At 42.6% G+C, this 18,466-nt stretch overlaps 1 protein-coding gene across 1 annotated transcript in view; it reads left to right on the plus strand.

Annotated features, from left to right (window-relative positions):
• The window catches only part of LOC137643991 (myoferlin-like), a 319,600-nt gene that overhangs the window by 189,714 nt on the left and 111,420 nt on the right, over positions 1-18,466 (plus strand). The window contains 2 exon segments of the mRNA XM_068376837.1: positions 16,092-16,241; positions 16,447-16,618. Of these exon segments, the coding sequence (XP_068232938.1) occupies positions 16,092-16,241; positions 16,447-16,618 (322 nt within the window).

Raw genomic sequence — 18,466 nt, forward strand, 5'->3', positions numbered from 1 at the left:
ACTATAACCCTGTTATCGAGGTTTAGGTGGATATGAATATTCTCCTTCAGGTATAATTTCTTGAGGGACAAGAAGACTGCCATGGACTCTAGAATATTTATATGGTATTGTTAAAATATCTGAGACCAACAGCCTTGCACTTTCTTGAGTGGGTTATGACCCCCCAACCATCCAACGAGGTGTCCGCACAAAGTGTCACTACTGGAGGAGGAAAGCGCAACGGCACTGTTTGTGAAAGACTTATGGCAGTGAACCACGGTCTAAGTTGCTTCTGCAGTAAAACCGGGTCTGCTTCTGATGGTTGGGAAGAGCTTTGGAGGCTCTCCCTCCCCAAACTCTGTCTACATCTTTGAGTCGTACATTGAGGACAAGGTTCGGGAATCGTAAAGATTCTCGAACTCCTTCTGAGCATCGCCTGGTGATTATCCCCAACTTGATCAGAGACTTAACTGATTTCTCTATTTCCTTTCCTTTGGAGGGAGGAATAGAACGAGAGTGAGACTTGAAGTCCCAACAATCTCCACCCGCTGGAAGTCTTGAGCTGGAGCCAGTTTTGATTTCTTAAAGCTGATCTGAAATCAAGGGACTAGAGAAACTGTATAACTCAATTGGCTGCTTCTGAGCACTCTGTGCCAAGGGAACTCACACTAGCAAGTCAACCAGGTACGCCTCTACTTGAAGGCTTTTCTCCCGAAGTTGTTGTATGACTGTGGCTGTAAAATTTGTGAAAATCCTCAGAGCTATATTGAGCCCGAATGGCATAGCTCTGAATACGTAGCCCTTTCTCTCCAGGCTGCAACCAAGGTAAGGGGAGAAGTGTCGACCTAACAGACAAAGACGTTGGTAAGATCTGTAGAGACAGTGAATGCCTCCAAGGGTGGTAAGGTCGGTATCTGGGAAATAGTCAACATCCGGAACCTGTCGCATTGAATGAACAGGTTTAGACAGGACAAGAATAGTTTGAAGTAAGCTTGAAACTGTTTTGGCACAAAATAGATGACCTTGAAATCTTATAGATCTAACACAGCATATAACTCCCCTCTTCAAGAGGTCTTATACATACTGTTCCAGATAAGGTGATGTTTCTGGAAGAATCTCCTGAACTGTGGTGGCCTTTCTTACTAATTCCAACCAAAGCCATTGGAAATGACGTTCTGTGTCCAAGGACTGAAGAACCCACAATACTTGAACAAGGTTAACCGTCCCCCTACTGTTGAGGACGTGAACCTCTTCCTCCACTGCTGTTTCAAAGTCCACGACCCCTGGACTTGCCTCCACTGTCAAGATGGCCTCGGAAGACGACCCATACTCATACACAGAGTGGAAGGCCGGGAACTGTGACACCACTTGTTAGGGCACAGCGTAGACAGTCTGGGGGATAGCGGCATAGGAAAGAACAAACGACTTACAATGGTGAGTCAGTTTGTGAGACCTCTTGGTGGTGGCCTCTCCCAGGGGTGAACTACCTCTTCAATGAGATCCCCCACTTCTGGAAAAAGCTCTAAGCTCTGCGACAGCCTTATCCATAACTTCCTTCACAACCTTCTAAGGAAACAGGTCTTTTCCCCAGATGCTACAGGTGAGAAACGTTTCATATCGTGGCGGATGGTAGCTGTGTTAAGTACATGCTCTCTACAGGCTCAACAGACCTGAAAAGAAGCATAAAATGGAAAAATCTATTTTTTGGGTGAGATGGCTATGTCGTCCTGATGGAAGGTTCCTATAGGTAGCTTTCTAAGGGATATTTGGCTACAGTGATATTCCCAGAGAATTGACCTTTAGGTCTCCAGAATTCTAACTCCTGGCGTGAATTTCCTTAAAATTTCTCTTAAGGATATCGCATAATATCAGGGGACGTATATCTTGATACTACACATAGCAATCTTCACCCCGAATAGCATTTTTGTTTTGAGGGGGAAGAGTGGCGAAAAACAGAAGGGGAGCCGTTATCAAGGTTACCCTTCCTCCTGTACTACTACGAGTATCCAAGATAGCGCTCATTCCTGTATCTGTAGAGTTTCATAGGTGCCTTAACCTTGGGACAATTTTTCTATGGTCATCCGGACCATTGAGATAAATGACGTTACCGTTATCCGTCATTACCCCTAATCACGGACAATGTTAGTGCTTCCTGCCCCCTGCAAGGAAGAGTCATACTAGTCAGTAGAAAGGGGTCTCAAGGTTTGTATATATTGTATGAACAAACATAATTATCAACTAGATATACAAAAGTTTCACGGTTTGTATATGTTGTCGAAATGACTAAGCATCAACTATATCCATTGTTTGTAAGCATACAATAATATGAGGTTTACTTAGCTAAATAAGTAAGAGAACTTTGGCATATTTATTGTGCTAATTGCAGGACGAAAGAAGCCACAGACACTCTAATGGACATTTATTTCGAATAAATGACCAAATAAGATAACGAGTGTAACGTGTTAAGGGAATTATACGTACAATGTATACAGAAAATATTGTTCTCCCTGAATGGGAAGAAATGATGAATGCCACTCTAAATTTGAACATTTTTTATAAAATTTTCTAATATAATTTTCTGTAAATGTTGTATACTATTAACACTGTGTACTATGTACACACAGCACAAGTGTTATCTGTATAATTCCACACCTGAGATTTTGAAGTCTTAGTGTCACCATGGTGACACCCGCTTAAAAGGTATTGCACTGGAAGTGTCAACAACTTTTCACCCTAACTGATAATCCCAATCAATTAACTGTTCATCGCAGCACTAGACGGCAGGTTTTAATACACTACCTACCGCCACCACATAATGATTCAGTTCATGGACTTGCTTTGCATAGTGTTTGTAGACACTCTGGATGACTTCCTTTCAGTATATGAGCGAAGATGCTCAAAGTCCCTATACTGAAAAAAGTTCAGTGATGAAGCAATTTTTCTCAGATCATGACCTGCGGGTGTACTATCAGGATCCGCTCTGTGAATGAAGTAGGTGAGCTTCGCCCTCAGTTGTTTTAGGGATAAGTTTGATCCTGAAGTTTCTCCTTGGAAGAGCTGTCCTCCCCTGAAGTCTGAAGTTCTACGAAGATAGACCTTTTAGACACTCTACTGGATACAGAGAGACATCTTCCTTCAGAGGGCAGATTCTCCATCTCTTAGCAGGTAGCTCGTTCTTGGCGAGAAAGGTTGGATCAGGAAAGAGATTCAAGTTCTTCCACTTCTGTGAACTGAATGTGGCCCTCATTTCTTGAAAGGGCTACTATTTCACTATCTCTAGCCACTGAGGGTATAGCGAACAGGAAAATAACCTTCTGGGTTAGATCCTTTAGAGAACAATCTTCATTGTTCACAGATGAAGCATAATGTAGGACATTATCCAAGGACCATGAAATGGGCTTCGGAGGAGCTGCAGGCTTAAGTCTAGCGCATGCCTTCAGGATCTTGTTAAAGATTTCGTTCATCAGGTCCACTTGAAAGACGTATAGAAGAGGTCTAGTCAGGGCTGACTTGCACGTAGTTATCGTGTTGGCTGCCAGACCTTGTTCATGAAGGTGGATAAAGAAGGACAGACAGAAGTCTATTGAAATTTATTTCGGTTCTTTTGCTTTCACAGAAGCAACCCTCTTTTTCCAAGACAATTCATATTGTCTTCTAGTTGACTTAGACTTGTATTCTTCTAAGATGTCTAACTGCCTTTTGAGATCACAAATATTTTCTTAACCACTAAGGCGAGAAAATCATGAGATGAAGGTTTTGGCTTCTCTGTGATGAAGCGAAGACAGTCGACTTCTGAACCCATCGAGATAGTGCTGGGTTCGGTAAAAGGACCGGCCTCATACTCACTAGGGGGAACCAGTTGCTCTTGGGCCACTTGGAGGCCACTAGAGCTGCCGTTCCCTGGAAGGATGTCAGCTTAGTAAGGACCTTCAGCAGGAGATTGGATGGAAGGAACAGAAAAATCCGGGTCCATTCGTTCCAACCTAGGGACATGGCGTCCGTTGTCTCCTCTAGAGGGTCCTCGTATGGGGCTACATATCGAGGTAGTTTCTTGATGTCGCTCATCGCGAAGAGGTCGATCTGCAGTTCTGGGAGTTTTGCCAAGATGGAGGAGAATGAGCCTGCATCAGGGGGCCATTCTAACTCTATCGGCTTGAGCCTGGATAGAGGGTCCGCTGTCACATTGCGGAACCTTTGTAAGTGAACTGCTGATAGGTGCCATCTCTCTAGACAAAGGATGGCTAATATCACATGGTTGAAATGGAACGCTCTCGAGCCTTGTCGGTTCGGACATCTCGCTATTACTTTGCTGTCCAAGATCAGCCTGATGTGGAGTGATCTGCAAGGGGGGGAGATTTTTCCCAACGTCAAGAGGACTGCCATGTCTTCCAAAATGCTGATGAGAAAGGCCTTGAACAGAGATGACAAAATCCCTTGGACTTTCCTTCGATGGGAGTGAACTCCCCATTCTTCCGTCGAGGCATCCATGTGGATGGTCATCGACGGCAGAGGTGGTTGCAAGGGCACGGTCCTCATTAGGCTCTTGGTCTTCGACCACGGGTTGAGAAGTGATCATAGTAAGGCCGGTATCGGTCATTTTAGATCTCTTCAAGCGTTTGATGCATATCTTCTCCAGATCCCTGACGCATATTTCAGCTGTGCTCTTAGCACTGGGTCTGTTACTGCTGCGAACTGGAGAGAGCCTAGTACTCTCTCCGGTTGGCGTCTTGAAATCCTGTCTGATTTCTGTAGTCTCTTGACAGACCCTGCGATCTCCCTCCTCTTCCCTGAGGGAATGGAGAGACAGTGTGACCTCAGGTTCCAATGGATTTCCAGCCATTGAAACCCTTGAGCTGGAGAGAGTCGAGACTTCTTGAAGTTGATCTTGCAATCCAGATGTTCCAGGAACTGGATCACTTATTTGGATGCTTGCAGACAAGCCGTTTCAGATGCTGCCCGCACCAGCCAGTTGTCCAGGTACGCTGCTACCTGAACACTTCTAGGCGTAGTTGTTGCACGACTGCATCTGCAAGTTTCATGAAGATACTTGGGGATATGTTTAGTCCGAAGGGTATGGCTCTGAGAGCATACTTTATCTTCTGTAACTTGAATCCTAGGTAGGACAAGGGGGGGGGGGGGGGGGGGGTGGGGGGGGGGGAGGACTGACTAGAAGGTGCCAATAGGCATCTGTCAGGTCTATCGAGACTTTGAACGCCCCTTTTTGTAACAGGGTCCTTATGTGTTGAAGGATTAACATCCTGAACTTGCTGTTTTCTATGAACTTATTGAATGGCGACAAGTCCAGAATGACTCTGAGTTTGTCTGAGTCCTTCTTTGGAATACAAAACAGCCTTCCCTGGAATTTGATGGACTTTGCCTTCCTTATAACCTGTATGCTCAAGAGCTCTAGGGTATATTCTTCAAATGCGGGGGTGGAGTGTTGGAAGAATTAAGGAAATGATGGTGGAGACTTGTCCCATTTCCATCCTAGTCCAATCTTGATTAGACCGTGGGCCAAGGATCGAAGGTCCAATGATCCTGAAAATGTTGGAGCCTCCCTCCTACCGGAAGCATCTCCTTGCTTCGATTGACCGGAGGGTTTACCTCCTCGACCGCGTCCTCCCCTACCTCTTGAGGGATGTCTAGAGGGGCCCCGTCTGGATCCTTTACCTTTCAACCGAAAGATAGTGGTCTGCCTCTCAAACCCGGGGCTGAATGCTGGTGACTGGGCAACCAGCTGTTGAGATACCACTTGGAAGGTGGTCTGTGTTTGGGCCACCACTTGGGGCACCGCGGTCATAGTGACTGTGGGATATTGTGAGCAGGCCGATGGGGAAGTCTTAGACTTCTTCGTCTTCCTTTTAGGTTGGGGACCCGCATCCGGGGAAGACATCCTCTTTGAAGAGATGCCCCACTTCTGGAGAAGGTTCCTATTCTCCGTCATGGCTTTCTCAACTACCTCTTTGACTACTTTGTTCGGGAAGAGGTCTTTACCCTAGATGTTAGAAGATATCGGCTTACTGGGTTCATGTTTCACTGTTGCAGCAGCGAACACAAACTCCATACAGGCTCTCCTAGCCTTCATGAAAGCATACAGGTCCTTTACTAGGGTGGCCATATGCATTTTGGGCAGGACCATGAGCATGTCTGGGGTACTTCTTTGGCCTGCACACATCTCTATGCAGTTTTGTAGGGATAAAGATTCCGCAAGACTATCCTTCGTCTCTTGTTCCTTGCGCAAGAGAAAGTCAGAAAGTTAGGGAGATTCTCGCTAAACTGTCGTCCAGCGATATCTGCGTCCAGTTTCCCTACTGAGAAGGTTAGGTGGACTTTCTTCCATTCCTTCTCTTGCATGGGCAAGGCTAACGACAGAGGCCTGCACTCCTCTAGTGCAGGGTATGGTTTGCCTGCCTCCACTGCCTTGGCAACAGATTTAAATGCCTTCAACGTAAAGGGGAAGGCTATTGAAGCAGGAGCAAGAAAGGTAGGGTGTTTCTTGCTCAAGGTGGACACTTTCAAAACTGAATAGCCCACCTTTCTGAGACTACTCGAAAAGAGAGCCTGTGCCTTATCGTGGTCGAAAACCATGACCTCCTTCGGTTCTGTCTCCTCTTTTGGCATTGGTTCATGCTTCAGTCGAATGAAGCAATCAGGGTAAGCGTTAAAGCTTGGCCAAAACTTGATGTTGTCTAAGGGGATGGCTCCCATCTTCTCCGAGATGTAGAGTTTGCCATCCATAATCGTCATAAACTCCGCATACTTTCAGGGACTGGTTTTTGAGCAGGTTGGGAGGTCTTGGACTCTGAGTCGCTTGTATGACCCTCGGGAGGCGGTAAGTGGAGCTTCACGGAGCTCTCTCTCGAGTCTCGCTTCCCTAGCTTCGCCTTGCTTGCGAATGTTCTCCATTAAAGTCGTAAGATGGGCCAGTGCCTGGCTCATGTTGTCCAATGGAGGGGTAGAAGCTGAAGATGTCGAGGGTAATGGCTCCGGTGCCGGCACAGACGGAAGGAACTCCAACTCGACATCATCATCATCTTCTGTGGTAGAGTAGACTCCTCCTCGGGATCATCCTTTAATACATCCGTTTCAGTGTCCGTAGACACTTCCAACATCCTTTTCTCCTGGTGGATGTTCATACTTTGCAACGCCTCACTGACATCGTCTTAATGGCATTCTGGATGCAGGGAGATTCGGGTCGTGCTTGGGGTACAACAATTTCACTACCCGCTTTCGGGAACAGCAAGCTACGCATCCTATCGTAGGTAGGTATGGTCCCGGAGAGTTCTTCTGGAACCCTCTTACCCACTTGCGCAGCTTTTCACGTGCCGCATCCCTCGACTCGGTTGACTTGGGGTCGTCGAAACCTTCGGTCACCAAGGTCCGGCAGATATTGCAGACTTACGGGTCCCAATAGTGCAGGGTTTCGGTAATGATGGTGCAGGGGGAATAAGACCTTCACGCTTTATGACCGTAGAAGTTCCTACTCCTATGATTTCAGAAGATCGCATCGCATTTCATATGGATTTCCTCCTATAAAGAAAGGAAAATTAAATGAGTATGCGATCGTTTGTCTCACATGATAAACAGATATGCAAAATATTAATATTTTATCCATTATAGCTTAGGATAGTAAGCTAGAAAAAAATTAGGAAATAGACATACTTGTGTATCCTTCCCAGCCAATTGCTGTGACATCCCCCCAATATTAAGGATATAGAGTTTCCTTTATTAGGGCAAACTCAAAAGAGAAGGGTTCTAACCTCTAGGGATAGAAAAAGTGTACGCTGCCACTGAGCTCTCTTAAATTATTTAATATTGTGGGGTAAGTATTAACTGATTTCTAATTAGAGTATTGAAGGAATTCTATTCCTTCAATATAGGAATGGTCTCAGCAAAAGACTGTGCAAGTATACACAAGGTATGTTGGAAAATAACTACTGTATAATATATATTATAGTTTTCTGTCTGCAGTATATACTATACTGCAAATATACTGGCTACTGTATAATCATATACTGTAGATCATCCGGCATGTTGCCGACAGGGCTAGCACCTGGCGGCATAGTCCGGCCGGCATGTCGCCGACCGAGTAAGTACCTGATGGCACCGGCCCAGCCGGCAGCATGGCGGAGCTAGCTGACAGAGAGAGAGAAAGCATGGAGTGAAGGGCTGCCTTATTAAAATGTATTTTTATAATAAATAAGGGTGTAAGTATGTAACCTTACTGCCTTCCTCCAGAATGAGGGTTCAAATGGAAGGGGAGAATGTATCATTCAAGCTTCCATCCAGCCACAAGATCCGTTGCCGGCATTGCCTGTTTCAGGAATGTGGATGGCAGTCCAAGAGAGGACTGAAGAACCCTCGGTAGCAGAAGGGCCTCCCACCGGCAGCCGTCATAGCTGGCACAACCTTTCCCGGAGCCTTGTGTCCATAAGGGAAAGACTGAGTGACTAAACAGCTACCTATGTAGGAGCCCGGCTGGCATTGCATCCTACCCGGCAAGTGGTGAGATTGCAGGACAATGGCCACAGGATTGCGATGGCTAAGTCATCACTAAAGGACAGGGAGGGGAAGGGAAAAGGGTCCTATATCAAGTGTAGAAGAAGGTGGCAGGATTGCCGCCACTTCCACACAGGAGTGAAACAAGGTTTCAGGATTGGCACCATCCTAGGCGGCAGAAGAATATCTATTCTTCAGCCTATGGTCTGCCGAATCTATCAAGTGTAGAAGAAGGTGGCAGGATTGCCGCCACTTCCGCACAAGAGTGAAACAATGTTTCAGTATCGGCGACATCCTAGGCGGCAGAAGAATATCTATTCTTCAGCCTAGGGTCTGCCGAAGCAGGACTAGTCTTATAAACCGCAGGGGAGAAGGTGGCGACATCATACTACCACTTCAGGTGCGGCCTAGGGAGGCTTAGCCTCCTATGCCGGCAGCTGTAAGCTGGCAGGGGAGTGACTACTCACCCTGCTGCTCTGCCACCGGCAGAAAGACTGAATACTCTTGAGGTTCTGTCGAAAACCAAAGCCGGGATCTTGCCGGCAAAGGTGGGAGACAGAAAACCCTAGCTTAGTCAAGCCGGAGTGAACTACTCTATGGCAAGACCAGATAAGGTTGTCGCCTACGGCAGCACTCAGAGGGAAGGAGGGATTACCCTTAAATCTCCACAGGAGACAAGTATCGAGTTATATAATTCTAGGAGATGTACTATCTCCCGTTGAAAAGATAAAATGATACACAAAGGTAAACGGGGATAATGTCTGAAAGTATACTACAGCGCATAGGCTAGGTAGCCTTGTGCAAGACGAGATCTTGGTTACCTAAATCGCCGAAACACTAACGTATATGATCGACAAAAGGAAGAGGAAATTATACGTAAAATATATATCTTTAATAATTCATTAATGCTATTACAACCGGGAAAGTCATTCTGCTAACTAAATAACACTTGAATAACGAACGACAGCGCTAATGTCGCCTCCGGTGACAGACCTAGCTCCTTAACACAATAAATTACTCTAATTTCACTGTGAAGCAGGAGCTAAAAATTATACACTGTAAAGAATAAATACTCAACTTTTCAGAGGCCAAAGAATCTGGAAATTGCATATTAAATCCTCCCGAAAGCGTTCATAAATGTTAAATCAACAAGGAACACCACCGTGCAAAATTGCTACAAAAATAGGAATGAGTGCCATCTTGGATACTCGTAGTAGTACGGGAGGAAGGGTAACCTTGATAACGGCTCCCCTTCTGTTTTTCGCCACTCCTTCACCCTCGAAACGAAAACGCTATTCGGGGTGAAGATTGCTATGTGTCGTATCAAGATATACGTCCCCTGATATTATGCGATATCCTTAAGAGAAATTTTAAGTATATTCGCGTCAGGAGTTAGAATTCTGGAGACCTAAAGGTAATTTCTCTGGGAATATCACTGTAGCCAAATATCCCTTAGAAAGCTACCTATAGGAACCTTTCATTAGGATGACATGGCTTGTCCAAAAAGGTCTTTCATAAAGGTGGCGACATGAGTTTTTGCCAGTAAGTAAAGACTGGGGCATCTGCAAAATGCCCGATCATCATCTCCATAAAGCACTACAGAGACATCAGCACTGACAACCATTATCTGTCCCACGACTCAGACTTAAGAAAGGGTTCAGGAATCCTGGGCAGCATTTCAAGAAATGGTGTCCGGCCGCATCCTTATTCAATTTACTCTCAGCAAAAATAAGCTGGACATTGGTCCAGTGGACAGCATCTGGGAGAGGCTTACCCTCACAAATGGCTTGCTCCACTGCCACATAGCTCTTCGAAACAAAGGGGAAGACCACTTTGTCCACTTTGTCCAGAGCCACGAAGGAGGCCAAGCTCTTACCACAGGTGACAATCTGTATAGTGATACCCCCAGCCATCATCATTGCCACGCGCAATAAGATAGCTAGGAGTGCACACTGCCACATAGCTCTTCGAAACAAAGGGGAAGACCACTTTGTCTGGAGCCACGAAGGAGGCCAAGCTCTTACCACAGCTGACAATCTGTATATTGATACCCGCTGCCATCATCATTGCCGCGTGCAATAAGGTAGCTAGGAGTGCAAGACCTTATACCTAATAGACTCCTCTTGCTTCTCCAAGGCCTGGATCTCTTCACATGAGGCCTTGAACATCATCATCTGGTATTACTAATTCCCCTCCATGAAGGCTTTCGTGTTAGCCACAAGTACCAGATGCATTGTAGTACATAAGGTACTCGGGAACTGAGGGGCTCCATGAGCCTAGCAGAAGATGTTGGGAGGAGAAAACGATAGGAACAGCCAACATCACAGAAGAAGCAATCGCCACCGTAGATCGGGAGACCGATGTCATAGTGGAGTCAAAATTGGTAGACACCACTGAATCCTTGATGAGATCAGACTTACCTCATCCTTTTACCCATGTGTGAAGGTACCGCAGGAAGAACATGCGGTCGTCATCATAGGTATCCTCCGAGACCCTCTGAAGTGAAGTAAATCCTTACAAAAACTGCCATCCTGATGGTCCCAGTATGATACTGGGCTTTTCATCCTCCGACATTTCGCATGTGTGCGGCAAATATCGAGACCACAAGGATGCCTCACAGCCCTAACACAAATCTGCACTCAACAGTGTATCTCCATCTTATGCTCTGCCTATAAGGAGAAATGGGTTTAATGAGTAATACATCCTCTAACAGACACCAAAAGCTGAAAGAAATGGGTTAATAACACTCCATGTTAACAATTGAGGGAATAGTAATCCCCGAATTGTGTGTAAATGCAATTGGTGAGAAAGGAGGAGATAAACTACGAAATGTCCATTCCCCTATTAAAGAACATGAGATTGGAAAAAAATAGCTCCCTAAAGGTCCGTTGCTATAGTCCCAAATAGGGAAAGAGGGGGTGGGAAATGCTCATGGAAAGAACCATTGCTCCTATATCTCTGCAGAGAAATGGCCAGTTAGAAGGCAACGGTACAGGTAGACTTAATAATTTAAGCAATCGACGTATCGATTAATGAGCAAGTATCTATAGCAGTCCAAGGGCTATAAAAACAAGCTGATAACCTCAATAGAAAAGACCCGGGAGGGGGAACTAGCCTATAGTTACCAACCATCTATCCAATCCACACCCTCAAAGTGAAATGGACAAATTGGTAGAAAACCAATAACCATATGTAGTGGTTATTCAATACAGGGGCCTAGAAAACCTTTCGTAGGAGGAGTTCCCAGGCCCAACATACATAAAGAAGCCTCAAAAGTTGAAGGAGTAAGGCTTTTATGTTAATCTGTAGTAGAATTTGCCTAAAGTCAATAGAGAACTCATCTTAATTATGTAAGACGGTCTCAGATAAAAAAAGGACAGAAAGGCATGTGCCCTGTAGGTAACGGTGTTGCCGGAAGTACAGGCAACGCCAGGGGGGAACGGCATTGCCACCAAGATGTTATGTTCCCTAAGGCACTGGTACAGATATCTTCTCCCATAGACTAGTACTAACCCCACTGCCAGAAACGACAATGCCATCAGGGGCAATAGTGCCCAAGGGTGGCGGAGATAATGGTCAAGGGTTTCCGCAGTAAACGCCTTGCCAAAAGTGAAGGTAGTGTCGCCAGTGGCGGCATAGCCGTAAGCAGTGACATATCGCCAGAACAGGTACTATAGAAGAGTATAAATTGTTGAAACGTGGTGATATAGCCGTTATTCTAGCGCTGCCAAAGGCATGTACGCCAGATAGAAGAGCGTTGCCGGAAGCACCAGCAGCACTAGGGGGTAATAGCATTGCCGCCAGCATCCTATGTGACTTAAGGCGCTGGCACAGTCAACCACTCCTGCAGACTAGTACTAGCCCCGCCGCCAGTAACGGCAACACCGTTAGGGGCCAAGGTACTTTGGGCTGCGGTAACAAACAGCAAAGGTTCCTGCAGAAAACACTGTGCCGCAGCTGAAGGCATCGCCGCCAGTGGAGGCACAGCCACAAGCAGCGACGCATCGCCAGTACAGGTACAATAGGATAGCGTGCCAAAAGGTGGCGGAAAAGCCGTAGGTACTGGCACTGTCGTCAGTCTGATAGCTCACCCCTCAGGGAAAAGCATGCTGATGGCGATGGAAGGTCAGATGCCAGAGGGAACCAACCCCAAGATCAACAAATGCAAAAACACAGCAGCATAATGAAAAATTCATGCAAAGCAGTTACAGCTAAATTGAACTGTGAAAGATGAGGCCACTCAACTTTGACAACTAAAGGGAAGCCATCATGCGAGGAAATACTCCAAAAATCTGAGAAATGGCGCTCTTGACAAAGAAACAAATGTGTAGGTAAGCTGCAAAAATTGGAATGAATTTGTCAGAGACGAGTAGTATTATGAAGGGAGAGGATATGTAGCGGCTCCTCACCTATCCTCCTCCTAAGAATCCTAGACTGGGTTAAGTCTGTTTGACGTGCAGATATCTATGGTTATCTATGGATATGTCCCCGATTGTACACGATATCTTAGGATAGTCGTTCCGGGGTTAGAACCCTGTGATACCTGACGGTAATTCTCATGTAATATCACTCACAAAAATATTATACAGTAGAAACTTTCCCGAAGGAACTTCCATCAGGACGACATGGCGCGAGCTTTTTTGGAGAAGCAGGAGGCCTATCAACTTTGGAAGGGTAACAGATCAGATTTGACCTGGAACAACTATACTCAGCTTCGAGCTTTTGCTCAGAGAGTTTATGCCTCAACTGAAAAGGAGTACAATTTAACCATAAAAGAAACACTTTCTGGTACAACTCAGGAACATAAATGGTGGTCTACCCTTAAATCTGCACTCTTTGGTGTAGATGCAACAGTTCCTCCTTTACTTAAACCAGATGGCTCAGTCACTCACTGTCCAAAGGAAAAGGCAACCCTTTTGGCTGATGTTTTTGACAGTAAACAGAGTAATGAAAAACTTGAACTTCCTCATTCCTGTTTTCCTGAGGCTAAACTAACTAGTTTAGCTTTTCGATCTCGTGAGATTAAAGCTCTGTTGATGGACCTTGATGCTTATGGAGGTGTAGACCCAAATGGTATTTTTCCTTTGTTTTTTATAAAGACAGCAGATTTCTTAGCTCCAAAGTTATCTGTTATTTTGCGCAAGTTAGCAAGAAGAGGAGCTTTTAGCACTAGTTGGAGAATTGGTAATGTTACTCCTCTATGTAAATGTGTTTGTGGTAGCTCAAGTCCCACTGATTACCGCCCAATTTCCATAACTCCCATATTATCTAAAGTTTTTGAACGTCTTCTGGCAAAACGTCTTAATAGGTTTGCTGAAGGTAATCATCTACTCCCTAGTTTGCAATTTGGTTTTCGTAAAGGCCTTGGAGCATGTGATGCCCTTCTTACAATCTCCAATGCTGTACAGAAATCCCTTGATTGTGGTCGGGAAGTTCGTATGATTGGCCTTGATTTTAGTGCTGCCTTTGACCGTGTTAATCACGAGGCCCTTGTTTTCAAACTGAAACAGTTGGGAGTGGGTGGGTCGTTTCTTAGCATTATTACTGATTTTTTAAGTAATAGATCTCAAAGAGTTGTTGTTGATGGGCACCATAGTGATTATAGGAATGTGATATCCGGTGTTCCACAGGGTAGTGTTCTTGGCCCATTACTTTTCATACTATATACACATGACATGTGGTTTGGCCTAGAAAACAAGCTTGTTGCATATGCAGATGATGCTACTCTCTTTGCATCAATTCCATCCCCTGAATGTAGATCTAGGGTTGGTGAATCCCTTAATAGAGATTTAGCTAGAATTAGTGCATGGTGCAAATTATGGGGTATGAAGTTGAATCCTAACAAAACTCAAAGTATGATTGTAAGTAGGTCAAGGACGGTGGTTCCTCAACATCCGGATCTCAGTATTGATAATGTTTCTTTAAATATGTATGACTCTTTCAAAATTTTAGGTGTGATTCTCGACAGTAAATTTACTTTTGAGAAACATATAAGGTCTGTGTCTTCTTCAATTTCACAAAAAATAGGCTTATTGAGAAAGTCTTTCAAGATTTTCGGTGATCAATCTATTCTGAAGAAGTGTTTTAATTCTTTCATTCTACCTTGTTTTGAGTATTGTTCTCCTGTCTGGTGTTCAGCTGCTGATTCTCATCTTAATTTGTTGGACAGAAACTTACGGTCTATTAAATTTCTTATTCCTGATCTAGATATTAATCTCTGGCACCGTCGTTCAATTAGTTCATTATGTATGTTGCATAAGATTTTTCACAACTCTGACCATCCTTTACATTCAGATCTCCCTGGACAATTCTATCCTGTTCGTAATACTAGGCAGGCAGTTAATTCTCATCACGAGGCTCAATACTACGCAGTACTCTAGAAGTTTTATTCCATCTGTGACCAAGTTGTGGAATGATCTTCCTAATCGGGTGGTTGAATCAGTAGAACTTCAAAAGTTCAAAGTTGGAGCAAATGCTTTTTTGTTGACCAGGCAGACATACTCTTTTTATAGTTTATTTATGGCATATTTGTTTTTGATGCTGTTGATAGTTTATTATATGACATGTCTGTTTTGACGTTGTTTCTTATTTTAGAATGATTTATTGTTAATTTGTTCTCTTCATTTATTTATTTCCTTATTTCCTTTCCTCACTGGGCTATTTTTCCCTGTTGGAGCCCCTGGGCTTATAGCATCTTGCTTTTCCAACTAGGGTTGTAGCTTGGATAGTAATAATATATATATATATATATATATATATATATATATATATATATATATATATATATATATATATATATATATATATATATATATATATATATATATATATATATATATATATATATATATATATATATATATATATATATATATATATGTATATATATGTGTATATATATATATATATATATATATATATATATATATATATATATATATATATATATGTATGTATATATATATATGTATATATATATATGTATATATATATATATATATATATATATATATATATATATATATGTATATATATATATATATATATATGTATATATATATATATATATATATATATATATATATATATATATATATATATATATATATATATATATATATATATATATATATATATATATATATATATATATATATATATATATATATATATATAAAAATCACAGGGACGTTCCAAATCTCACACTACTTATTGTGCATTACTACCAAGTCACCATTAGCCTTATAAAAGTTATACAACACTGAAGAAATCTAGATAAAAGTCTAAATATTAAAATAGCAAGTATGAAAACGATATAGGTGAACCGTAACTATCATTTTGTTGAAATTTAAATTTATCATATCTACTATTCCCCTTTGTACAAGAATTGTAAAAAATTTTGATGGTTATGTATGATTAACTTGCTATTACTAATTATATGTAGGCCAAATAATGTGTACTGTATATATTGAAATAAATTACATATATCCAAAATTTGTTCATAGATTTTAATGATACATTTGATTTTGAAGAGCTGTTTTCAAATGTATCATTTGATTTGATATATATAACTTGAAAACTATTTTACTCATATTATTCACCCTTGTTTACAGTATGACCTTCAGCGTGCAGTTGATGGAGAAGGTTGGGAATACACAGTGGAGGCTGGTATCATGGGCTGGTCTCCTCAAGAGAAGATCTTCCATGTCTGTCGACGCCGAAGGTGGATACGTGATCGTTACGTCAGTCACAAAGTAGAAAAAGTAAGTTGTTGATATTTTATCTCGAGTCAAGTTGTACTAATAGTGTTAATATCGGAATATGTCAATTAAAGGGCCAAAACAGATCGTCAGAATAGTAGAGAAGCAAAACTTAAAAGTATAAAGTATAAAATAGAGATAGAAAGTTTGCTTTAGTTTACTGTTACTTCTGCTCATTGATAAAAGCACCTATTGCCTTTTTTTGTAGCACATAAGCCTCCCCATTGATGGATGGGAGTACGCCCCTCTCTTCAGACTGCAATTTCATGCTTTGGAGCGTAAGATTGACATGGTTCGCAGACGAAGATGGAGACGTCGATTGGTGCCCACACAGCAAGGATTACCACCAACTCCAAGACTAGCAGTGAAAGCTGGAACCGGTAAATAAACCTCTAGTAGATTATATGTGGTCTAAAGAGCATAACAAAACGTAAACCTAATCAGTATGCGAGTTCTAATACAGTAGGCCCCCGCCATACGACATTAATTCGTTCCGGAGTTGGTATCGTATGATGAAAATGTTGTATGGCGGGCAATAGAATAGCTAATGCGTGCAAAACCCCAGGTAAAAACATTGAAAATTAGTACATAACAAAATAGTATAGTAAGCACTGAACCACAGTATACTTATATATAATATACATGTACTGTACAGTATATCATTAAATAACATTACAGGATAAATTAGAATTATATACTGTACTGTAAAGGAAAAATTAAATTTTATTTACCTTTGGAGTGATGTGACTTGAGCTGTTAGTGGGTGGATGGAGAGGGGAGAGGAGACGGTAGATATAAAAACGTATCAATGCTAATTATGTTATGTACACTTGATAATAAATTTATTCTTACTATTAAACACTTAAAATTAAAAATGCATTTTTTTTTATTATTTCTGTCTTTTGAAAATTTTTTTTATGATCTTTTTTTCAGAACTTAAAAAATTACTCCTTTTTTTTTTTAGCTTTTGTAATAGAATCACTATTATCATTTTTGCTTTCTGACACTTCTCTTTTGGAGAAATATCTATCCAAAAAAGCCTGTTTCTGACGATTCCTCAACATATTTCTAAAATGACTCATACACTTGTCATTAACACTCTACATAAGACGATCTGTGTGAAGTTTTTCTGGGCTTTTTTTTTTTTTTTTCCAATGAAACTTCCCTTATTTCTGCCGATGTCGTTTCTTCAGTCTCCCCCGAGTCCTCATCACCACTAGAGCTGTGCTTTTCTTGAATGATGGTCAACTGCATTGCCTCCAACTCCTTCAATTCCTTAGTCGTAAGCTCCTCCCTGTGCTCCTCGATAAGGTTATGGACGTCGGCCTCATCGACAACAAGCCCCATTGACCTCCTGATTGAAATTATTTCCTCAACATCACCCTCAGGGGCAGGATCATCAACGGCCTAGTCTTCGGTTGAGGGATCAAAACCTTCGAAGACTTGTTTTGCCACAATATTTGGCCACAGTTTCTTCCATGAGGAGTTCAAGGTGCGCAGTAAAACCTCATTCCAAGCTTTGTCGATCATCTTCAGTCATTGAACGATGTCAAGATGCCCCTTCCAAAATTCACGGAGGGTGAGTTGAGTGCTTTTGGTCACGTCGAAGCATCTTTTGAACAGATGCTTCGTGTAAAGCTGTTTAAAGTTGGCAATCACTTGCTGGTCCATAGGCTGGAGGAGAGGGGTGGTGTTTGGTGGCAGATAGAGAACCTTGATGAAGGAGAAGTCAGGATGACTGTTGTTCTCGAGGCCAGGAGGGTGAGCAGGGGCATTGTCCAGTACCAGGAGACATTTGAGAGGAAGATTGTTCTCTTTTAAAAAGTTCTTGACAGCAGGACCGAAGCAGACGTTTATTCACTCAATAAATATGGTCATCGTGACCCAGGCCTTGGCATTATACTTCCAAAATACCGGGAGCCTCTCCTTCGTGATATTTTTTGCCTTGAAGGCACGAGTATTTTCTGAGCGGTATACCAGTAGGGGCTTAATTTTCAAATCCCCACTGGCATTTGCACAAAATGCGAGCGTAAGTCTGTCCTTCATCAGTTTATGGCCAGGAAGTTTCTTTACTTCAGCTGTGATATATGTACGGCGGGGCATTTTCTTCCAGAAAAGACCAGTTTCATCACAGTTAAACACTCGCTGAGGAATGTAGCCTTCTCTGGAAATTACTTTCTCAAACTTCTTAAGGAATTCTTCTGCTGCTTTCTTGTCAAAACTGGCCG

This window comes from Palaemon carinicauda, chromosome 7 (assembly GCF_036898095.1).
Source record: "Palaemon carinicauda isolate YSFRI2023 chromosome 7, ASM3689809v2, whole genome shotgun sequence".
NCBI lineage: Eukaryota > Metazoa > Arthropoda > Malacostraca > Decapoda > Palaemonidae > Palaemon > Palaemon carinicauda.